Genomic DNA, 25,656 nt, shown 5'->3' with positions numbered 1-25,656 from the left:
TGTCTCTCCTGCAAAAACTTGGTTTTTGCACACATAATGCCGCCTGTTTCGCCTAGTAAAACATCGAAAGAAATTCATGTGCTGGTGCACCCGGTACCAGGAGAGAAACGCTCCAAGCCTTCGAAACGCGCCAATGACAATGATGGGAAAAAGGCCATAATTGACTCCCGCCAAAACGATGAAGACATGGTGAGCGCTCAGGTCATTGCTTTGCAAAAATCTATGGAACAAGGCTATTCTCGGCTATTCCCCAACCCAAACTCTTGAGAGGTATGTGTGTGAGGAGGAGGTCACCGAGGGTGATTTTAACGACGATAAACCGTCAAACCTCTCACAAGACAAACCTAGCCAAGCGGCGGGAATATCATCTTCATCGAGAGAGCAGATGGATGTTGATGCCTCGGTCAATGACCTTTTATCTGATGATAAAAAAACATGGCACTGGAAAGCAAACCACGGTAGTCAATTCCAGCCGGTCGATTTAAACATGTCTAAATATAAACTTGCATAAACCATTAATAAACCTGATGCAGATGAAATATAAGCTCGGGCTTATGTCAACGAAACTTGAAATCATTTTGCATTGCTGTAAATCAAATTCAATTCAGAATACTTGGCTGATCGGTCATGTGACAGAAATACTTTTTAACATCCAAAATACCGCACAAAGACGAAAATAAATTACCTCCAAATTCAGTGTCTTCCAAGTTCATCCACCGTCCATGTGATATTTTAGTGCTCGACGTATTCTAGCATGACTCGTTCCCCCAACTACGTTACCGAACTCATTCAAAGTTTATACACTTCACCTGTACTCATTAGACTACGAGTGGTTCCTCTTTCGCTTAATCGGTCGTGCGTCCGAGACGCGAAAGAAAACCGCGAGAAAAAAAATAGCCGCGCGAGATCCTACGCCTGCGCCTAAGCCAGGGAGTTTGAATTATGTGTTGCTCTCACAACGCAAAAATATGATTGGCTTATTTAGGAGTGTTAACAACGCGTTGTCAACATTCGAGATACGTGCGACGTCTTACAAGAATGTTTTGGAACTGGAGCAAATCGAAGCGTTGGAATCGCGCTTCGCAAGCCGTGATGTTCTTGCGATTCTGCCAACAGGCTTTGCAAAGATTTATATTTATCCAGTGTTTTGTTTGACAAAGCTCTCCACCACCAACCCGACTGCGAGCGTGTTAGTGATTTCGTCGCTCAACAGCATCGTCCAAGAACAATTCAGTGAATATGAATTCACTTAGCTTGGTCTTTCTGCCGTTCCAGGGCGTCCATTTGAAAGATTGAACCGGAATTTCGCTTGAAACCGGACATTCACCAGAAACCGGACTTCTTTGATAGTTTCGCTGAACGAAGATATACTTCTTACGACATGTTTTTACCTCGCTACTTGAAGAGTAGAGTAGATCCCAGGGTAGAGCAATTTTATTTAGGATATCACCCGGGAATATTGACAACAGGCGATAACAAGAGGACTTCAAGATGAGAAAACATACACCGAAAAATCACTCGGCCGTGAAAGGTCAAATTTCCTGGCTTAGGCGGTAGTCCCTCCTTTCAGGCGCTCCTCGCCCCCAGGATTTCGCGCGAAAGAGGGACTACTCGTAATCTAAGAGATCAGAGCAGGCTAACTTTCTCTCAATTTCGCGCTCGCAGCTACGCCGCGAGCGCTTTTGCTCCAATGCGCGCTTGTGCTCCAATGTGAGCCAGCTCGCAGGCTAGTAAGAAAAGACCGTTTTCGAAATATAAAAATTCAGCCTGGCAGTGAGGTTCAGAGGACACAAACAAAGGAAATCGAATGACCATGTTTATTCATTTGCTGAATTTTACTACAGTCAAACCCGATTAAGCAAACCCCATAGTAAGCGGACACCTCCTATTAAGCGGCAAGTCCCATTTTTTTCTTTTCCCACATTTACTGTAAAAAAAAATACCTGTATTCAACGGACACCTATACTTAGCGGACGCGGACAGGTTAAACTTGGTTTTGTGGTCATTTTTATTGTTAGAAACCTGTATCAAACGGACACTGGAAAAAGGATGCATTTTTTCTTTTTGTCCACGTTTTAATAGATCGGTAATTTAAGTTTGCCGACTAAGAGCTGTCACAGAAATAGGATAATTTATTATTCGGTTTTTTTTTAACAAAACTTTTGTTCTTGTTTGATTTTGTGAACCTTCCCATAATCCGATCGATATAGATACTGTTACCTCAGATACTTGACATTGTTCATGGAAATACGATATTTTAGAGGTTTCGACCGTTTAGGAGAATGCCATTTCACCCTTTCAAGACGAATTCTGAGGGAACCTGCTTTCAACGGACACCCTGTATTAAGCGGACTCTAGCGCGGGTCCCGTGAGTGTGAGCCTGCGAACGCAGACGTATTTCCGGCTGTCACTTGGTTCCGCCGAAAAATAACGTCTGCAAACCCGAGCCAGAAAACGATTTCTCTGACGTGGGAATTCTAAGCCAATCACAGTTTAGCTCAAATAACCCCAGAACTACTGCGCGAGGTATAGCTGGTTTTCACATGACGTCACTAAAATTCGAACTACAAAACTATTGATCTTCCTCAGATTTTACTTTAATGATGTATAGGAGCAGCTAAAAACTAATATTCATACAAATTTTGGCTCCGAATGGGTTCTTGGTTTTGTGATACACTAAGCTAGAATTTCTAAGCGTTTGCGTGACGCGGCATTTACATGACGGCCTAGAGACCTGACATGATGGTTAAAAAAGTGACTTATTTCGGGGAACTTGGCTATCTGAACAGTTCATGTCTTAGAAAAAGTATTATTTTAGTATTTTAGAGTTCCTCGAGGGATAAATTCACGGTTTTGTAGCAAAACTCAGTGACAGATGTTTCTGTTGGTTTCCGGCCGCCATGTTGGTGCCCATACGGATGGGCACCAGCATGGCGTCTCCATACAAATCTCTATAAATTTGGGTAAAAAATTTCTCCGCGTATCTCGCATAAGAAAAATTTCTGTGACCAGGATTTTGGCGAAAGTCTTTGCATATTTACCTTCTTTTATTTCCCAGATTCTGGACTTAATCTATTGACCGGTTTTGATTTTTATTTTGATCTATTTTGAATTGCGTGACACTGAAAACCAGCAATTCGCTGTGAGGAGCACTCGAGTTTCATTCTATCATGGAATCTGATTGGCCAAGGAAGAACAAAAGTCATTACGTCACAGAAATCGTTTCCTGGCTCGGGTTCGCAGACGTTATTTTTCGGCGGAACTAAGTGACAGCCGGAAACACGTCTGCGTCCGCTTCATGTAGGTTTGACTGTATGTCGAATCAGGCAAAGGCGTTGCATTCAAAAGTAGGCTCTCAGAGCTCTTTGAGTTTTAGTCGGTTCGGAAACTCTGTTGACCAATTAGGCTCGATTTCCGCCGCTCTCTCGTGTCCGGTCTACGTTCCTCCCCGCGGGGGAGGAGCGCGGGCTCCTTTCCCGAACAGCGGCTGGTAATCGAACCAAGCGACCAATCAGAGTGCGCGTAGTATCTCAGTTACAAAACGTGATGAATCTCCTTCAACAGGCAACACCATCCTTCAACAGGCACAACCACCTACGCCCAACATCACGAAGGAACAGCAGGAGGCTCTTAAAAGCTTAAAAGAGGACAACTCAATCATGGTCCTTCCGGCCGACAAAGGACGCGCTAGCGTAATCCTGGACGCTGACACATGCCACGCAAAAATGTCAGCGCTAATTGATTCCGGACCGTACCAGCTGCTCAACAAAGATTCGACAGACCGCTTGACCCGGAAGCTATCTGAGAAGCTGCTAACCCTGAAACGGACTGGACACATATCAGAGGCGGATTATAATAAGATCAGACCTCGACACAAACAACCACCTAGGATCTATGGTTTGCCGAAGATCCACAAGGCCGACACACCGCTTAGGCCAATTGTGTCGTGTGTCAACACCTTTGCATACGATCTGTCTGCTTTCTTGGCTAACGTATTATCTCCTCTTGCAGGTAACTCGAACTTCACAGTGAAGAACTCAACTGACTTCGCCTCCACCATCGCCAGTGAAGAGATCCAGGACCACGAGATCATGGTGTCTTTCGACGTAGAGTCACTGTTTACCAACGTACCGATCGAGGGCGCCGTATAAGCCGCGCTACAAAAAATGGAGAACGACGCAGGCCTGGCTGACCGCACGACACTTACACCAGTTCAAATCGCGGACCTCTTGAATTTCGTATTAAGATCTACGTACTTCCAGTACAACGGATCGATTTACGAACAACGAGACGGCACAGCCATGGGGAGCCCTGTATCCGCGGTTATTGCTAATCTCTACATGGAGATATTTGAAGAGCAAGCAATAGAGTCCGCACCTTGCAAGCCTAAGATCTGGAAACGCTACGTAGATGATACTTTCACCATCCTGGATCGGGATAGAGTTGACGTCTTCCTACAACACCTGAACAGTCAACAACCATCAATCCGTTTCACCATGGAGATCGAGAACAACAACAAGATCGCCTTTCTCGACACGTCAGTTTACAGAGAACCTGATGGCCGCCTTACCACCAGTGTCTACAGGAAACCAACACATACTGATCAGTACCTAGCGTATGATTCACACCACCCTCGTTCAGTAAAGCGCGGTATTGTGAAGTGTCTGTACGACCGGGCTAAACGTCTCGTCACCAAACCATCAGTAATCGCTGGAGAGAAGAAACATGTGTCATCTGTACTTGTTTCTAACGGATATCCCTCCTCTTTTGTACAGAAGATCACAAAGGCACGAACAACCCCAAGAAGAGAGCCTGTCGCGGAATTTAAATCCACCGCCGTTTTACCTTATGTCCAAGGAGTTTCGGAGTCTCTCCGCCGCTGCCTAGAACAACAAGGCATTCGCACCGTCTTGAAGTCCGACACGACACTTCGGTCACACTTAGTGCGACCAAAGGACACCGTCAACCCGGCTAAACAAGATGGTGTTGTCTACAGGATTCCCTGTGAGTGCGGCAAAGTCTACATCGGGGAAACAGGGAGATCTATGCAGGAGAGGATCAAAGAACACGACAGGGATATACGACTCGCCCGAACCCAGACCTCCGCCGTTTCTGAACACACCCACGAGACCGGCCACTATCCTATCTGGAATGAGGTCAAGTTTATTGATCGAGATCCTCACTGGTACACACGTAGGGTCAAGGAAGCTATTCACATAAGACTTCACCCTAACAACATCAACAGGGATAGTGGAATTGAAATTCCTGAAGCATGGATACCCACGATCAAGAAACACAACAACAGGAGAACGGTACAACAGCGGACCACTGAGGGAACAGCTACTCGCCGGAATAATGGAACAATAGGAGGATCGAAATGCACCAATCACAGCCGACCTTTGTGATATAAATGATACCGTGCAATCAGTCGACCTTATCGCCTGAAGAAGACTAGCAGTAAGCAGTCGAAACGTCGCGATCTACATCTCAAGTGACTACATCGTGAGACAAACGATAACACACTTTATTATTGCATCTACCACGATGAATAACAACAACCTTTTCCTCGTGATGAATCTCGTTCCCAGGATCTTCGTTCCCCTTAACCAGCGGTCGGAAAACGAGAGCTCTGGGAGCAACCATTTCAGGCATTCGCCATAGATGCAGACTGCGAAGTGAAACCAGGCAGAATCACCAGAATTCGGTTATTTCAAAATGGTTGCTTCCAGAGCTCTCGTTTTCCGACCGCTGGTTAAGGGGAACGAAGACTCTGAGAACGAGTTTCAAACGTGATATGCATTCAAGAAATCACGTGTCCAACATACGTGATGTTCGGACGTGCTCAGCCGTGCGTGCTTTGTATCATGACCACTCACTGGTCATGATCAGTGTTTTGGTTATTTGCCAATATATTCTTGAGGAAAAGGAAACTGAACATTTTGGACAGTCGAAGGCGTACAGATGAATTCTTCGAAGTTTTTCTCTGCTTGAAGAATTGAAGCTTTTATGCCAAGATGTGAAAACTGAGTTCTGTTGTGAAAATTGACGTAGCCGTCTTGGTTTGCTCCTTTGGTCACGTTTTTGGCTTTTCTGCGTGAAGATGGAATCAAGGGCTGACCACGTACTTCTAACATTCGTAGCTGGAGGTTAGTTTTAGTTACACACTCCTTTTGCTTTAGCTGATCCCAAAATGCATCTTTAAATCGCAATCTCTTTTTTCTCAATCGCTTGGTGTTACCGCCGAAGACTGAAAGTCTAAAAGGTCATGAAAGGCAATTCAGCCACGGGATGGTCTATGGTTTTGTTTATATCCATGCATGCCAGACTATTTTATTGCTTTGAATGAGGAGAGAATTAGTGGAGTTATGCTTACTGTCAAAGCCATGGTTGGTTTGCTTTTTACGCTTTAGAATTCTTCGCAATTCGCTTCAATTCTTGGATGAAGATCTTACTTTGGTCACGTTTTAGGTATTCAAAGTAAAACAAATAAACCACAGTGTATTAACCTGCGATCAAGCGTTCTTTTTTTAACAGCAGGAGGAAGGAGAAAAAAAAAACGCCTGATACGAATACTTTTATTGCTACATTTTAGTTGAGCTTAATGTTTATTCCTTATAAATTTCTATGGTTATTTTTGTTGCAATTTTTTTTGAGGTCCTTCTTAAAGGCTGGGGTTTAATCAAGTAAATACGGCAACTATGTATCGTAACTCTATACACACATTTGTTCATGTTACAAAAAGAATTATTGTGCTCACTGTTGGAACAAAGATGAAGGGTTAAAAAATACTTTTTTGTTTGCTGGCATTTCTTTTTCGAAAAAGATATAATTGCATGTAATTTCATTGATTTCAGGTAGTTTATGTTTTCTTTACAGAATACCGTGGACAGGCGCGTTATGTTGCTTTGTGCTTTTATTTTTATTTCATTTAAAGCAAATGTTCAGAATCACATTGTTTTCAGTTAGAATGATTTTCGTTTGAAACTGATCAGTAAAGAATTGTTGTGTTTAAACTAAGTAAAGAATTAATTACCAGCATTATTAAGGGTATGCTTTTCATTTGCTACGCGAAACGAACGCGGAACTAAACACAGTAACTCACTTTCGAACCACATGTTTGGGATCAGGCAGTTTATTTTAATCCTACACATACAAGCAACACGGAAAATGATTCTGCTAATTACAATCTTCGAATAAACTACGATAAAACTAGAGGCCCATCGAGAGCCTGTACAAGATAATAACAAATACATTAATTACAAAGATTATAAACACAACGAAAATCATTACTACCATGGAAGTGGGTGGGCGGGAAAGCTAATGCTGGTAACTTGAGAAAGCGTGAATAACAGATAGCTGTTGCACTATTGCTAGAATGATACTGATGTATGCTAGATCCTAATCTAGGTTACACACTAGGTATTAAGCAGTACTACAGTTATTTTACTCTAAAGTACGTAGTGGAATTTTATTGGCGTGCTATAGTCTTATGACTTTGCTAAAAGTTGCTCAATCAACTAAAATCAGGCTGTAACTTTTCCCTGAACCCAGCTGTGACATTAATTAGTGGTTGTCATGTCTAGATTCATATTAATGGTATTAATATTCAAGGTAAATTTTGGTTTTGCAGCCCAATGTTAAACGTTCCAGATTAGCGATTTTACTGAAGTAGGTAATAATTGAATAGCAATTAATCTTGAGTGTTTGCAATCAGAACAGTTTTCGAGCTATGTTCCTAACCTGGAGGTTACGATATGTTGTGTTGTAATAGAGCTAACTCGCTTTGCCATTTTCTTTTTGCTTCATTTATTACAGACCATGTTATGATACTCCTGAGAATTCTTTCTTTCAAATTTTCAGTCACGTGTGAATGAATGAACAGTTTGCCTTAATTGGATAAAGGAACAACTCTTTAAAGAATGCAATGCATCACATGGTCTTTAATGAGAGAACAAACCACCCAAGTGATTTTTTTTGTTTTTCATTAACTTTAATGACAGTTTAAATAATTAGCAACATGGTTTATTCTTCACTTCTGCAAACAGTGATGAGTACTTTTAATTGGAGGGGTGTGTGCATTAGAATGACATGGTTGTGAACGCAGGGAGGCAGGGGAGTGAAGTGTGCTCCCCCACAGATAGCATTTTGACTATATAAAACCCGGCAAACAGCCAAAAGTAAAATTAAATTAAGTTTTTGACTTTTCACAGTATGTCAAAAGTGCCCAGACAAAGTTTTTTCGGTTGTAATTGGAAAGTCCAAAATATGTCACTTAAATGAATTGGTAAAAGTTCAATTGAGGCCTTACACTACTGTACTTTTACAGTAGTGTAAGGCCTCAATTGTACATTGTTCTTTTACCAATTCATTCAAAATGCTACTGAAGGACAACATCCAACAATTATGTCACTTAAGAAAACAACGTCCACTTAGAATGCATGACACGTTGACTCTAGAATGTTTTTTCCTCACAAAATGTGTAATTTGCTTTTTTGATTGAGAAGCACATTTCTCTCCAGGATCCTCAGAATTGAGTTTTATTGTTGTTTAAGCTAACAAAATTTCAACTTCTCTTTTTGGTAAGGAAAATTTATATTTTGGTGGAAAGTAGTGGTACCCCGTGTTTTCCATGCAGACCCCATGTTTTCTACCCTTGAGTTACCACAAAAAATGAAATTGACATTGCAGGGATTGCAATATTGCACACACTTTACATGCATATTACATGCAGTGATCATGCATCAATGTTGTGGACACGCATTGCATGAAGTGGACTTGATATTGTGTGTAAAATTACATGCAGCCATTCAACTACATGTAACGAGAACAAAACATTAACTGTGTGTGTAATGAAAACAAAACATTTACCTTTAAACATTTACTGTAATGGACTTTAGTGGGACATAGTATAGTCTTTCACCTTCTTGCTTTCTGTTGTTAATGTTCTGACAGAATCAACCGGTTTACAGTTTTTCTCCATTGTGGTTACAACAAATGACACCAGGCAGCAGCAACTAACAGGTTGAGGATTCACGTGAAATAACAGAACATAAACACATAATGTTGCTTTTGTTTTTCATTAAATTTTTAAATTACAGTAATCCCTGTAGTTTAGAACAAACTGAAGATTTATTAAAAATACTTCATACTCTGAAGCATTGGCATTTCTGAAATGGTTAACTAATTTCTCTTCATTTTTATGGAATATGACTGCTCCTACCCAGGTACTACACAAAGCTCTTGTCTCTTTTTGTTTACAGGCATTTCTACATGCTGTGCTAAGACATCTACAGCTCCTTTGGAAAGACTGAAAATACTGTTTCAGGCTCAGAACCGTCATTACAAGGACATGGGTAAGAGAGCATTCAGAGTGCACACTTCAGCTTCAGCTCAAACATGCGTAAGCTTACTTACAATAACACAATTTATTTTTCCAGAAAAATTTTATTCACAAGATTCACCAGTTTTAAATTGAAAGGAAAAAAGATACAAAAATGCCCCTTAATGAACCTTTACTTCTTTTAGAGCATAAAAATTGCGCCCAAAATATGGCAAGTTGACCTCTGGTCAGGCCTTCTGATAGGGTGCGATGAAAAAAATGCAAATTACGCGAAATTTGCGGGGCAGATTATGCGATTAGAAAGGCCAATTATGCGATAAATAATGTAAATTATGCTATTTTTTTCTGAGCAATTTTAAGCTTGTTTTATGAGGTTTCAGGATAAGAAAAACACTTTTTGCTGCCCTAAAGACATTTTGAACACAAACAGTAATTATGCATCTTGATCGACATTAGTTGGGAGAAATAAAAAAAATGAGGTCTTCTGCACTATCGGTGTACCACATTAAAAGTTAAAAGGACACAGTTAACACGCCAAATGAATGATCAATAATTTTTGATATTCTTACGTGCTACGATTAGCTTCTTACGCTTTGTTTTTATTTGCAGTATTATATTTCTGAATACAACAAACCAACTTTTTAAAATTTATTTTGCAAGGATCATCAGTAAAACCACCATTGAATTTTCAGTTTTTAAACACTTCATACTGCTTCACAATTAAAATATTATTCAATCCATAATTAAGCAGGCAGATGATAAACTTATATAAAACCCTACAGTACATGTAGGTTAATTTATAACATATGACAGTCTGTCAAACTCACATCTGATCTCATAATTGTATTGTATAACAAAACTAGCTTGAACATAACAAAACAGTCTTTCTCCCTGTAGACAGTAGATGATAATCAAAGGGGACTCTTTGAGTCACGACTGAAATTTTGGTCAAATCCAGGGGAAATTGGAGTAAACCGACTTGAGTTAGCGGGGTTCTACTGTACAAGTTGACTGCGGGAAATTTTGTCATGAACAAAAGTTTCTTAAGAAATCTCACTGGTTAAAGTTTGCGAGGTGATGAAAACACACCGCAACCAAACGTCTACAAAGATAATGTAGCCAGTAAAACAAGCCATTTGGTTAAAACTGTTGAATCATTTCCAGCTAAACAACAAACCATATTTCCAATCGAACGTATAAACTCCATTGAGTCCGAATGTGTATATATCAGCCATTGAGATTGGCTAATCTGAACAAAGGGTGTGTTTGTGTTTCACCAATAGGCGACCCTTTAAGAATAAGACTCGTACCAGGCCCTCGACATGCAAAATAACACTTTGTAGTTTCGAATGTTTACAAAATCGAAGGTGACAAAGGTTTCTTAGGCTTTTTCCAAAGTAAATCATCTTAAAAATTGCGTATTTATGCCGGAATTCCTAAGAAACTTGTTGATTTATGTTTTATTTTATGAATGTTGTGCGTTCTTTTGTGAACAAGAAGATCTGTTAGATCTTATAACCGTGCTTTTAAAATTTAACGGTTCGCTTAGCACTACCGTCGGAACGCAGTGCACATTCCAAAGCAGTCATTGATGATTCTTTTCTTACTGTAGACATCACATCACTTGATCAACACAAACTGTATTATTGCACCATCAGTGGTAGCCGTTGACAAATCTCCGATGACGTAATGGTCTTAATCTAGAACTTTCTTCGGGATATGTATGGGCATGAACGATATGAACGACACAATAATAACACTATTAACAACAGCTTTCTTTCTTAAAAGTCATGATTAAATTTAATTGGTGTTTTCCACGAGTAAAGGGCTAGCAAAGTAGTCACACAAGTCATATAATTTAATAATAAAACTCTATCCCAACCGATGTATTGATTTTGGTCACTCCAGTGACCACAGATTGAAAACGTGACAGAAAATTGGCGTTACTTTTGATTCTCACCAAATTTGTCATATCCCCCCCTCGGGAGAATTTTGTTAACTTAGCTAATTTAGTATGCAAGCCACCGTAATGGTGGTCACCGTCGACGAAATGTTTATTTGCTCAAAATTGGGGCAAAATCTTTCGGAGATGGAAGTCAAGACATTTGTAACGATACAGAAAGTAATTTGGGACCGGTTGCTGGCTTCTAAGGCTGAATTTATCCAGAAGTAAGCTGTATTTTCGTTTTCGTGCCGAAAGCCGTGCGATGAAATATTATCGGCTTGTTCTGCTGTCTTGTTCTGTTTTTCTCTTGGTATTTTTTGTAGCCCGTTGAGGCCAGTATTTCGTCTAAATCAGTTGAAAAAAGTTCAAAAAAGATGTTCCCATTCAAGTTTAAGCTCTCAGGCGATAATTCTGGAGTTTTTTGGCCGAAACGTTGGCTTTGTTGTGTTTGTGTTTTTCGGTTGCTATGGGCGACCGTTGCTTCCTTTGTCAGGTCAAGTCTGGGGAGTGAGGTCACAAAAAAATTCTAATTAATTCTGGTTTTGTTCGATTTCGCTGAAATTTTAACATGATAAAGCTGGATTGTTAAGGAATAGATTTACCGTCTGCCAATGTGTGGTAGCTATTAATGCTGAAGTGTTATATCGCTTCGAAGTCAGGGTTTTGAAGAGGTTTTTTTGCAACGTGTGGGTTCGGCGTGATTTTGTAATCGGAGGTTTCGGTTGACCCCGAAGGAAAAAATATCTGGAAAAGGTCATTTCATCGATGATTCAAACGAATATAAATATGTATATGTTCTGAGCTAAATTTCTGGTGAAAAAATATAATTTTTGACAAGCGCTGGGTTTTTAATTTTTTCCCGCGAAAGATGAGATTTATTAATGTTTCAACAGCTTTTTGCGAGTAAACATCACAGGTTGCGTGACTCAAAATTTGGCCGAGTGGAAGCTTGGGTCTGCTCGCACAGAAGTTGAAAAAAAAAAAAACCACGGGTAAACCATGAACCGCGCTCGGCCCATGGCCGCGCGGTTAATTATGCAATTTTTCCTGAATTGTGCAATTGGATGCGATTTGAGGTTGATTGAGCCAAATCACACCATTACGTAATATCAGAAGGCCTGTCTGGTAGGTACAGTGGAACCCCGCCTTACGGTCACCTCATTATTACAGCCACCTTTTTTTGTCCAAGCGAAGCACCCATACATTTTCTTATAAGACAGCCCCGTTAATGAGACCACCCCATTAATACGGCCAACGGCCACATTCTGAAATCCCAACCTGTATGTTCCTTTATAATTTTACCCCGTTTATACTGCCACTCAAACCAGTCATGTGCATCTTTCCATTGTTAATATTTTATGCACGGATTCAAGTTAAATTATATCTGCATTCCAGATGCTTGTCAAGGGATAGTGGTTTAGAAGTGTATTGTGATACATCTGACTCAATTTAGACCCGTCATGCAGTTTGACCCTACACATTAATATGGCCACCCCGGCCGTTACTATGGCTAAATTTTTATGGCCCATTGGCGGCCGTATTAACGGGGTTCCACTGTTTGTCACTGTTTGTCTTGATTTTCAGGTGTTTTACGAGCTTTAAGAGTCATTTACCAGAAGGAAGGAGCTTTGGGTTATTACAGAGGTATAGAAGATAATTCAGAATATAATGTTAGTTGTTTTGATCTGGAGAAGCCAAAGAAAGAGGCAGCTGTCAACATAAAATTGTGTCCTATTGCTTAGTTTTCTCTGCCCTTAACTGCCAACCCTACTAAAATGTCCTGAGCCAAAACTGATCACCTCATTATCAGCTTTAAACCAGAATGCACTCAATAAAAATGGGAATAACTCTTATTAGTATATACCAAAGCAGTGGATAGTGCTTTTCGCACATTCTGATTGGTTACTCAAACTCAGAATAGTGTTTGCTATTCCGAGCTCGTGCCGCGATGGTCTTAAGCAAAATGGCTTCCCGGTTTGCTACTGTGACAGAAGAGCAAATTTTAGCAGTAAATGAGGCAGCTGTGCCTGAGAACACCAAGAAGGCAACAAAATTCGGCCTGGCGGGTTTTACAGGTACGGTTTTATTATTTTTAGCCTTGAAGTTATCACCTAAACTGAGCCAACACAATTTGTTTACAATTGCTAAGTTAAGTAAAAGTTATTGTTTTGAGGTAGCGAATTTAGGAATGCAAAATTAAAACAATTTCAATGATGAAATTCCATAAAATATCTCACAGAATGGTTTCAACTGCAGGAAGAATTCACAACTCCTTTTGAAGAAATGTCGGCAGAGCAACTCAACAAGTGCCTTCAAAAGTTTTACCTGCCTGCAAGAAAATTATGTCTCTTGAGATAGTAAACTTTATCAACTCTGATTTTCGGAACGTGGTGGTTCCTCAAATGGCTGCTGCTTCTTCATCAAGCCAAGTAACAACAACATCAAGTACAACTACGGCTGGAAATTTTTCCTTCAGTGGCATTCAAGATGAACTGCAGCATCTGGTCGAAGACTTTGATCCTGGAGGCACGTTCCACAGCTGTAATTTCAACTCCAATGTCAACGTTCTGGGCAGCAGCTTTCAGTAAAACTTGTGAAGATTCTCTGAGGACCAAACTGAATGATTTTTTCTTAGAGATCAAGGCATTGACCACATCTTTTCGCTGTGTTTACCGTGCTGACATTTCAATAAACACACAAGACCCTTGTCCATCACCTGATGTATCATGTGACTTTTCTTGCGTTGTTGCACATTTTGCGCACAAACTTAAATAATAGAAGACCTTTTGTAGTCTTCTGAGTGAATTTTTGCGGATATTTTATCCTACTGGTTTGGTATATACTAAAACAATTATTCCTCACAGTGTTGGTGGCTAGTGGTGGATATTTACTTCGCCGCTTTGCGGCTCGATAAATATCCACCCCTAGCCACCTCCACTGTGGGAAATAATTGTTAAATATTTAGCTTTACATAGCTAATTTATTTGAACTTATCTGAGACTCTATTGTTATCATACAATGTTCATGTAAACTTGGAAATCTTGTCTTTGTAAATTGAGTAAACATCAAGCACTTCTATCATCTCTTGCTGAAGAAGTTTTATTGAAACTGCTGTCATCAGGGTGCAGGGGTTTTGACAATTCTTGACGTATATAGGTCTTACAGGCATCCAGAATGCTAAATGCATGATGCACTCAGTACATCACACACCAGGCACTGATCATGATCGGGGTTCATGTTCATGGCAAATAGACATGTAAGACATTTTGCTTTCTTGAACTTTTTAGGAATTGTATTAAAATGTGGAACTACTTAGCAATGATCTTTAACTGACTTGGTTAATTAGCTTTTGACTTTTATCAGTCATTTCCATGTGACTTGAAATAGTTTCCTTAACTCATTAAACACAAGACATAGTGGAGAATATATCATACGTAACTAGTGTTACTATCAGTAGATGCCAACGAGCGAATGAACCATTGTCAATAAGGATAATGGTTGTTTAGCGAGTATTTTATATGTACATGTAGATGTACTGAATTGTTGCCAAAGAAAGGACAGACATGGAATAGTTTTTGATAGAATTTAATTTATATTTGTTTGAAATGCTTAAAATTTGAGAAATTGTAATTAAGGCGATTCTGAGAAGACTGTTCACAGCCCTCTATTTTTTTGTATTTTTATTCTATCATTGAATGCACGGATAGAGTTGGGAGATAACTGGACACCAGCGTAAAACGGAAGACTTAACTTGACTTATGGCTCTCTTCACTTGCAAACCCCACCCCCACCCCCACATGCTTCATGCTTGCTTCACTTGCTTTTTCTTTCATGTACGTAAGTAGAGAGGCTGTGAACAGTTTAAGTTTGAGAAAAAAGCTCTATTTCTGATATTCGTACAGCATTACGTTCTTGTTGCAGATATTTGTTCAGAAATGCCAAGCAATTCTAAATAGTGTTTTGGTTTTGTAGTGGACGAATTTTCTTAGCTTCGGCATTCCATACAAAAACAGATACCTGGCAGTCAAAAAAATTAAACCATGAGCTAGTAATTGACTATTATGAACGTTTTATTTTTTAAATTCGTATCTATTATAAACACAGTTTTTTGAGGCCAGCGATTGGTTCTTCAGATCAGTCTGATGATAGGCTTGGATACCTTCTTAGAATTGATGGATACCTTCTTAGAATTGATGGAGTTTTCAACTATGTCATTTCAATATTTCAATTGCCGAAGGATAACTGCAGAATACTTCTTTTTGTAAGTCCTATCACATTTTTCTTTGCATTTAGCACATTTTTTTGGTCATTTGAGGTCCAATATGAGGATCATTTCTGGTCCAGGATCATTTGCAGTCCAATTTGGGGATCATTTGTGGACCCCTACAGAATTCAGCAAGCATACCCGGCAATAAATACAAGGAACTCCATTTTCAAAACACATGTAGACGAACACCTACTTTACTAGCAGCCACCATGTCATAGTTGTGAGTGAGATAATTTGCTTCCTATGTCCCATTCTGCATTTTCTATCTGACGTGTTGAATTTTCTTTATCTCGCATTTTCCTCTATTTGTATCTCTTATCTCATTTTTTATCTTGAATCTCACATCTTCTTTCTTTCATCTCTTATTTATGTGTCGTATGTCTTATCTCCTAACTTGCATCTTGCGTGTAGGTATGGATATTTTCTTTAATCACCCAATATCCAGTATTAAATAAATAAATAAATAAATAAATAAATAAATAAGTAAGTAAGTAAGTAAATAAATAAACAAACATATTGTGGTGGAAGAACTGACCAGCCTGCTGGCAAAGAAGCATTCTTGATAAGACATCTTACAAAATATGCTACTAAGAACTTACAATAATAGTGCAAACACAAAGATATTACTACTAAACTACCAAAGTTGCAGGCTCCAGGAATCATGATAACATTAATCAAAAGACCCTTTTGGCCTGCTTTGTGTCACTTGTTTTAGGCCACAGAGTAAACATTTGCTTGCAATTTGCGCTTGTGTTCAAATTTGGGACTGCGAAGACCATGGAAAATTGCCTAGTCTGTCGCTTAAGAGACAAAAACAATCCACAAAATGGAAGATGTCTGTGTGAGAAATTGCAAGATGCAAGGGATAACAAAAGTGAAATACAAGTCTTCAGATGAGATTGCCGCAAATATTGTTACTGCTTAACTCAAGGGTCAACACATTTTAATTGGCTTATCACAGTTTGCAGCATGTTGACTGTTGACAGTTTCCACCTTGACTTCATTTAGTTTCTAACCATTTTTAGGGCATTAAACACATCAATATCTAGTTCCCTTCATCACACTACACTCAGCTAGCATCCACATTCTTATAGTCGCACAGCTCCATGATCAGTGCCAGATCACCTCGGCCTAGGATTGGAACTACCCACTGAACAAGGAGCCTGATGACTGAGTAGGGAAGTGATCAGTGTTGTGGTTAAATGTTATCACTTAGTGCCTGTTATAGCATCAAATCATCCTAAATAACAATATGGTCTCATGTACACGTGCAAGTCAAAGCATGCTTCATCTATGACACATGCACAAACTGTGGGCTTATTTTTTAGTACAATTTATGTTAGCATTTACATGGAGTCTTATGTACTATTTGTTTCTTCAAAGGAAATGGTGCACTGATGTTACGAGTATTTCCATATGGTGCTGTTCAGTTTGTGTCATATGAACAGTACAAAAAGGTAAGTACTAACATGTAACAGAATTTTAGTGTCTCTAATTGTGGTTAGACTCATTATAGATCAAGTTTTGAGTTTTGTCTGTCTTCTTATTGTTGTGAATACAGTGAAGCCCTGCCTTACGGTCACCTCGTTATTATGGCCACTTTTATTTGTCCTAGTAATAGGAGAATCTTTGTTTACAATATTTGCCTCATTACCATATGCGATACAGTTTCTGATGGAGCTACAAAGAGATTAATATTGAATATTGAAAGGGCACAGCACGATTAACTGTCCCAAGGAATTTGAGCGCGATGTATTGAATACTTTTTGTGCGACAAGGGTTTAAAAGCTCAAAATTTTACAAAGAATGTATGAGCTGATTAGCGCTATTGCCACACAGAAATTTTGATGTTTTTGAAAGCTAATTTCTCCTCGAATATTACACCCAAAGAGCCAAAAATTTCACCACTTACTAAGTTTCACAAGCTCTTTAAGTTTTTCTGGTAAAATCGTGTCTAGCATGATCCCTTCTATGCGCAAAGTCGTATGTTAATGAGGAAAAATGTAAACAATGACGTCAACAAAGATTTGGCTATACACCATGGATTTTCTTATAAGGAAACCCAGTTAATGCGACCACCTTATTAATATCGCCAATAGCCACATTCTGAAATACTAACATGTGTAATTAACAATTATTAATGGATGATTAGATAAGCACTCATGTCAGTAATGTGAATATCACCATAAAGGCATTAGGTTAGGCCTAGGATTTTTCAACAAGAAGCTTTAGAAGAGCACACCGCCTTTAACACAAGCTTGTCACAGGGCTTAGTTTGGGTGATTGAGGATAATATTTCAGGTTAACAGGATTAAACCTTCTGATCTCACTCAACAATCACCACTATTTTAGAATATTTATAGTGCTGTTGGTAGATGGGTTCAGCAATTCTTGTGCTACTTTGTTAGTTTTAATATTCCATCATTTGTTTTTGATATCTCTGGGTGCAGGTCATTGGTCCAAGGTGTGATAATTGCTCAGTGAGTAAACTCTTCTCTGGGTCTCTTGCAGGTAAGAAGCACGAAATGTTTCTTATGAATAGTATTGTGTTAATGTAACATACCTGATATATGTACTTCTCCTTCACTGGAGAAATGGGACTGAGACTAGAACCTTGATACCCATCAGACAGCAGTTTTCTTTTTTTTTGGGGGGGGGGGGGGAGTGTTTACAAGTCCTGCTGAGCTGTAATGCTAATGACGAGTCAATGGGTGATTCCAAAAAACATCCATACCCTACCACGGGTGGCATGAACAATTTTACCCCCCCCCCCTTGCCTTTGGAAATTCCAAATTGCTCTACCCCCACCCCCCCCCCCCCCCCGCAAGCCCTCTGAATTCCAAAATTGTTAACCCCTCCTCCTCTCTGGAATTTCAGATTTTTTTCCAGACCCTTTGGAAATCCTGTTTGACTGCCTAAAACTTCCAAGCAATGGGAAGCTTTTTTTTTTTTGCTTTTTCCCCCCTCCAAGAAAATTCTGCACACAATTTTAGTCAAGCAATCGAGCAACTCAAGTTTGTCATAAACGTTTAATAAAGTACACCATAGCTTTCTCTTCTAAGTGTTATCTTTGAGTTGCTTACCACCAAATAAAACTTTTTGTTTTCAGTTCATTAGCTTTATATTTTCAGGAGAGTAGATCATATTAATACCAGACCATTGGAAGACTAGTAATGCAGCCTGCGAATCTGTCAGGCATTCCATGTGGAAACGAGAGACTGGTGCGAGTTTTTCGCATGCAACAAGATCGTTAATCAACAATTTTAGATGAAAGTGACAATTTTAGATCGGAAAGAAACACAGACTTGTTTTATATTTTATTAGGCTATCGACCAAATCATCAACTTTAAGTCCTCTTTGATGTGGAGCTTGTTGCACAACCCATCCACTCACTCATCCGCGTGATCGCTAACACCTGACAGATCAATCTTTATCCTGCTTCCGTGGTCGGTTCGTGCTTGATTTACAAACTGGAAAAGTTATCAGATCAGCAATTTCAAGCGAAGATTTTGCTGTCTTCCCCCTCTGGAAATTCAGAGCTGAAACCCCCCATGCGTTTGAAATTCCAAATTGCATTACCCCCCATGCCTTCAGAATTCCAGTCCAAGAGCCCCCACCCCCTCCCTCGGAATTCCAAGTTACCACCCATGGTATAGTATGGATATTTTCTGGAATTACCCAATTAAATCACACTGGGGGCATTCCTGAACACAGTGTTTTGAGTGTGCTTGGTTGTGATGTCTGAAGACACAGTTCATCAAATGAGGGACTTCTAATCAATATACAGTCACAAGGCAGTTAAAATGAAACCTGATGCATTCTCACCAGCTACCTACTTATAAATCACCATGTGAAGCAATTTTGGTTTTTGAGGGGTTTTTGTTTGATTCCTAAGTGACATTTGATATTAAGTAACCATCTTTTTTTACTTTTATTCAACCATTCAAGTTTACTACAAGTTCTTTGAGGAAGTACAAAAAAATACTATATTTAAGTGTCAATTGTGTTTGGCAATGTTGTGCTAATTGGCAAGACTGTAAATAAATAACCAAATATTACAAATGAACATAAACTATTTAGAATCCCTACTGGTGGGAGGCTGACCAGATGGCTATTTACACAACGCAGTCGAGGCGTTGAACTCAAGACTACTGAGAACAAATCTAGATAGCGGTAGGGTGAAGGATTTGAACCAGGGACCTCCAGATTTCAAATCCAGCACCCTAAACCACTCGGCCACACGGCCTCCCTTAATTTAGTGATGTAGTAAACTGTTATGTATTTGTTCCCTGGGCATTGCCTTTGAAAATTATTAGATGAAGGCATTTGTGTAATGCAGTCCTGTAGTACAACTAGTACATACAATGTGGAAATTCTTCAGTTTTGAATTGACAGTCAGTTATGTCCGCATAAACTGTTGCCAGTTAATGAAATGTTTTGATCCTGTTCAGTCTTGCAGAAAAATTTGAGCATTTCAGTGCAGTGATTAGTACAGACGACTACACAATTTGCATCTGTATCTGCTCTGCACCACATTAATTGTAAAAAGTTATAGCTGAATGTTTCACTTAAATATTGTGTGCTCAGGTATTACAGCCTGTTCATTTACTTATCCCTTGGATGTTGTTCGCTCACGCCTGGCATTTCAAGTGGCTGATGAAAAAATATACTGTGGTGTATGTCATGTAATTCGCCAGATAGTCACCACAGAGGGAGGATTTACAGCTCTTTACCGAGGATATGGAGCTACAGCACTTGCAATGATTCCAGCTGTTGGTGAGTGTTTGAAAGGCCTTGTCAGTGTAGTGTTTGTAACTGTTACTCTCCAGTTATTGGTTCCTTTTCTTTTCTGTGTAAAGCAAACAAGTTTCATGAATTACACACTCCCCCCTCCCCCTCACATTGCTTCATTATAACACCCATTAGTTGCAATATATTTGAATTCATATTCATATACATATTCTCCTCTACTTGCAATCTATTCCACTAATTACATAATTTATATCTAATATATATAAATGAAGGAACCATTGATTTTTTTTCATATATTAATGCATAAGCATTATTGCTTTTTTTCCATAATTAATTTAAGGCAGCTAGTAACAGTTTCCAGTCTGTTAAAAACACCCTTAATTTCAGCTCTAAGTGCTTATCATGTGAAAACAACTTGGTGAAACCATTTTGCTAAGCTTAAAAAAATTTGGTACAGTGTAGGTAGGGTTCAAATCCACCTTAAATTTTCGAAATTTTAAATGGCTCTGAATATTATGTAATGGGAGGTGCTGGAAACTGTTACCAGCCACATTAAAGGACCCTAGTCAGCCTCCGCCACTTTCGACGCCATCGAAATTATTGATATTGCATGGTCTGGCGAAATCTTATTGCTTTACTGTAAGTTGTGTTCCTGAAAGTATGTTTAAATTTATCTTTTCGTAGTTTCACAGTGATTTCCTTCATTTCGACATGCTCCAAATAAAACAATATATACATTTAGCTAAGCCTAAAAGTGGAGCTCCTGGGCCGAGTTGCTCAAAGCTTGATTCAGTTAACCCAGGATAAGTGAGAAATTTGGTTTGAGTTTTGTAACTTTACGGTGAGGTTTTCTGTTTATATTGTTTGGCCTTCTCTTTTGAGTTTGAAGAACCTCAAACTACACAAAAGATAAGCAGTGAAAAACATTTTTATACAAGAAAACTTTATTCTTTGATTACCCTTTGATCCTGGGTTGGCTTCCGAAAAACCCAGCCCTGGTTGATTACAACAAATTAATGTTGCTTGAGCCTGCGAGCCAATCAAAACCCAGTACTTGGTCAGCGGTCAACTTAAAAAAAAAAACATGTGACCTCAATGAACTCTAAACTTGAGCCTGCAATATGGTCATGTGATACTGGTTAGCAGATACCTTGTTTTGGCAGTTGGAATTTATAAACCTCCTGTGAGCTTGGGAGGATCGACAAGCAAACGTTTAAACGTCTCGAGGGGTTAACTGAGACTCTCCGCATTCATTCTCTACAAACATAGTCACACCTTCAGTCTTTCAGATAGCTACTAGCATTGACCCAGTTACACATGTGCTGACTGCAACAGAATATCAATCAAAACTCCCTCTCTCCCTCTCTGTTCGTTACCAAGACTTTGTCTACTGTTTTGCATTTCGTGGTAAAAGATTTGATTTGAGGAGATATAGCTACGGTAATAATTTTGTTTATCAGTGAAGTTGCGTGCTTCCATCACACAACATGGTTAGTGACTGTTATGAATCAGAGGGACCCCATTTTGAGAAGGGTGCGACTTGTTATGTAAAATTTACGTTTTACAAGTTGCATATTCTGATTTCCATGAAAACTATTGTTTTTTTCCCCCTGTTTATTGTTTCATTGAGGTATGAGATACCACGTCCAATTCTTTTCTCTTATAAATGTCAGGAAAATGGTTTCTTGGCCTACTTTTCAGGGACAGTAAAAAAGCTAGAAAGCTGTCAGTTTGAAAAACAACAACAACAACAATAACAACTACAACAACAAATTGAGAAAGCTGTTCATTTGAAAAATCTATAGGGTCTCTAGGGACAGTCTCGAGGACAGTCTCGAGTATGCCACTCTAGGGGCTTGACCAACACACGGGTGAACTGTGAAGAAGCCTGCAAACAGGCTCTTCGACGGGAAAGAAAGTATGCAGAAAGTACGACGGAAAGCGGGCTTACTGTGAAGTGTCAGATACAACGTATACTGCTGTACTCTTTTAAGGTTTCCAGTTTCTTTTAATTTGTAGTACACTTCTACACTATTCTAATTTAGGTCAAAATACTGTACAAACTAGTAAATCTTTCAAGACTGTAGAATTTAATGTTGATACGTCCAAGTTGTGGATTGTAACCAGAGAAGACCAATGAATACGTTAGTTTCTGGAACAACATGAAGTGTCCGAAATTCCGCAATAGCTGGAGTCCGAAATAGCGGGAGTTGTTTCCCTAAATTTCTTTGTATTTTCTGCGGGCTGTCCGCAAGGCGAGGGTTGACTGTAATGGAAATCCTGTTTTTTCCCCCCCAGGTTTTGGCTTCTTTGCTTATGAGAGCTTAAAAGACTTCATCCTGGCAATGAATGGTGCGTTAACAAAGGTGAACAAGGAAGATCAAGCAGTTCTCACCCCTTTGGGTGGACTTATGTGTGGTGCTTTTGCTGGGGCATCATCACAAACAGTCGCGTAAGTTCTTTATCATCACGATGAATCGGAAATATTATTCTAAATCGGTGATACGAGAACAATCATTGTAGTCGTTTTTGAACCACTGCAGCAGAATTTACGTAATGCTAGTAATCAAGTTTGTTGGCTTACACCAAAGTTGAAAATATTTTGCACTATAAAAAAAAAGAACTGTACATGATTTGGTAATAAAAACTCATTGAGTCATTTAGATGTTTTTAAAATGCAGAAGATGCATGTGTCGAAGTTATTTTCAGTCTCTTCTTCTTCTTTGTCATTGTCCCAGTATCTCGCCAAGCACGAAATTCTAAAGTTGCAGTGGAAATTTATTTCTAGATATCCTTTAGATGTTGTTAGACGACGCATGCAGCTTGCTGGAGCAGTATCTGATGGTTACAAATACAGGTAATTCGACCGACAGACGGACGGACAGACAGACAGACAGACAGACGGACAGACAGACTGACTGACTGACTGACTAAGACAGATAGGTATTTGTATATTTCACCCATTTACACTTTCATTAATTTATCTGTCATTAATAGACCATATTCGTATTCTCGGTATTGGACTGGAACTAGCTTGCAATGGAGGCTCATGCGGGGGAATATTATTAAAAAGCATTTGAGAAGACTGCCCGCATTAGCCTCAGTTGCAAGCTGGTTTCAGTCCAATACCGGCATACGAATATGGTCTACTCATGTTGGATTTTTGAGACAATTTAACTCCAACGTATGCAGTTTAATAAAAGGAATTGCAAATTCATACTGTGCATTATTTCGTAATTATGAAAACGAGTTTCAGATATTAAATTTGTTACTGGGAATACCGTAAATCCTCGAATTAACGCCCGGGACGCTTATGTCGAATTTAAGAGAAGACGGGGAGCGCTTATTCGAGTAGGTGCGCTTATTTCATTTTGCCCAAATCGTGGCCTGACATGAGAACTTTTTAATACATCATCTGCGCGTAAACACCAACATAAGCTGTTTATTGACAAAAAAAGCTGATTCTAAAGTTTAAATCGCGGCACTGTTAGTACTTAACGTGTTCAACGTGTTCACTAAACGTGTTCACAAACTGAAACTATGTACAAATCTAATACTACATGACGAAAACTACACATCCTTTGTTGTCTCATTACTCGTCCACAAAATGGGGGTGGGGGGAAGGGGGGGAAGGGGGCGCTTATTCGAGAGGGGGCGCTTATTTTAAATTTCGGCCGATAGGAGGGGCGCTTATTCGAAGGGGGGGGGGGGGGAGGCTATTTCGAGGATTTATGGTAAATTAATCCACAAGCCTACGTTGGATTCGAGGGGATTGATGGCAATCGAGGCGCGGATTTGTTGTACTGTTCTCTCTGAACGAGAACAATTCTGATGATTAGTCTATCAAATTCTTCTTCACTTATGGATCGACGGGATGCCGTGTGCGTGTCAGTATGATCTTAACTAATTGATGATGTATGAGAGACGTTAAATTTGTGGTTCGGTGTTCACTATCTGAATTTTCTTCCAAAGTATCATTCCTCGCTCGATATCCTCTAAGACGTCTATACCATTAGGAGAAGTCCGAGCTCCGAAACTGACAATTTATTACTCTGCATTTTTTGCAGTGGCTGTATCAACACCTTTGTAACAGTGTACATGGAAGATGGTGTAAGAAAAGGCTTGTACCGAGGCTTATCAATCAACTACTTGAGGGTAGTGCCACAAGTGGCAGTCATGTTCAGTGTGTATGAACTGACCAAGCAATATCTGAGTCAAGAGGTAACCAGTCCAAGGAGCGAGTGACTGGTGTATGTCCCGTCTGACTCAATGAAAGACAACTCAATGAAGGTTGTAATTCAACCAATACGGTAAAGCACCATTGACCATCATCTGGCAATTCTTTTTTTGTTCTAGCATGACATTGGAAAAGATTTTCAGAATGTTTTTCAGGAAAAACAAAACAACATCTGATGACCAGTGATTAAAAATTTTGTAATACTGGAAGCTCTTTCAAATGTTGAGTGGTGAACAGAAATGTGGGGATAAGCTATTACGCAGCCAAGAGAACACATTTTATTGATACTGCATAACCAAGCTAGGTGTAGCGCTCGTGTAAGGCATTTCTAGAACACGTGATCTGTCACTGGTGAAAAATGTGAGTATATAAAATGATTAACATCAGTGGAAAGAGTTTGACGAAATTAGATTGCAATTACTATGAGACATCTTATCAGGCAAGGAATAACATATCTTGATAACAAGAGTTAACATTATTTTCATATTGCTCTTATGGTCGGGATAGCGGTAAATAGGTCGCTCGTTTCTGGAAAACGACAACACTTTTTAATGATGCTACAAGATCATTAGCATCAACAAAGAAAGCATTTGCAAAAATGTTTAAATTCTGTAGCGTATGGAATATTAATTATGGGCCCGGAATGCTTGTCTTGCTACTTTGGTTGAGCACAGAATAAAAAGTATTTTTTCCTCTTGGAGTTTCTTTTTTTTGTCTTGTGTCTATTTTTTTTTTTTTTTCAAATGTTTGATGATGTTTCTTTCCAACGTCACTGTCTCTCGAGTTTTTCCGTTTTGTTTTTTTTGGTTTACCAGTTTGATCAGAGCAGTTTTAGTAGTTGGCGGGGCGCTTGCCATTAAGAAAAAATAATTCCGGAAATTGAAATTCATTGTGGAAAAAAAGTTGTTCCATTTCGTTACGATTAAAATCACGCCTGTGTAATGGTGCGTGTTGCCCGAAGGGGAACCTGCATTGCGGCCGATTAATTCCAGACGGACTCTTGGGGTTCACGAAGAATTTATTCTGAGGCGAAATTTAATTAAACAGAAATCGCACTGCGTTCCTGTGACATCCTTACTGGACTTGATCGGACTTTGTATTGAAGTCGGCAGCGA

General features: G+C 39.4%; 1 protein-coding gene across 2 annotated transcripts; it reads left to right on the top strand.

Annotated features, from left to right (window-relative positions):
• Positions 1 to 5,831: 5,831 nt before the first annotated feature.
• On the top strand, positions 5,832 to 25,241 carry LOC110064021 (mitochondrial coenzyme A transporter SLC25A16-like). 2 transcript variants are annotated; one of them, XM_020771024.2, is made up of 10 exons: positions 5,832 to 6,146; positions 8,953 to 9,021; positions 9,261 to 9,353; positions 12,870 to 12,929; positions 16,936 to 17,009; positions 18,003 to 18,063; positions 20,140 to 20,328; positions 22,603 to 22,756; positions 23,093 to 23,161; positions 24,372 to 25,241. In XM_020771024.2, exons 1-10 carry the CDS (start codon positions 6,101 to 6,103, stop codon positions 24,547 to 24,549), a joined length of 993 nt encoding a protein of 330 aa, XP_020626683.1. In that variant the 5' UTR covers positions 5,832 to 6,100; the 3' UTR covers positions 24,550 to 25,241. The 2 variants fall into 2 exon arrangements, with proteins under 2 accessions (XP_020626683.1, XP_020626684.1); XM_020771025.2 differs by lacking the exon at positions 8,953 to 9,021 and having other exon boundaries at positions 5,834 to 6,146.
• Positions 25,242 to 25,656: the final 415 nt, after the last annotated feature.

This window comes from Orbicella faveolata, unplaced genomic scaffold (genome assembly GCF_042242905.1).
Source record: "Orbicella faveolata isolate gen_17 unplaced genomic scaffold, um_ofav_v1 contig_34, whole genome shotgun sequence".
Classification (NCBI taxonomy): Eukaryota; Metazoa; Cnidaria; class Anthozoa; order Scleractinia; family Merulinidae; genus Orbicella; species Orbicella faveolata.
Note: the sequence above shows the minus strand (reverse complement) of the source record. Positions and strands in the feature narration are given on the sequence as shown.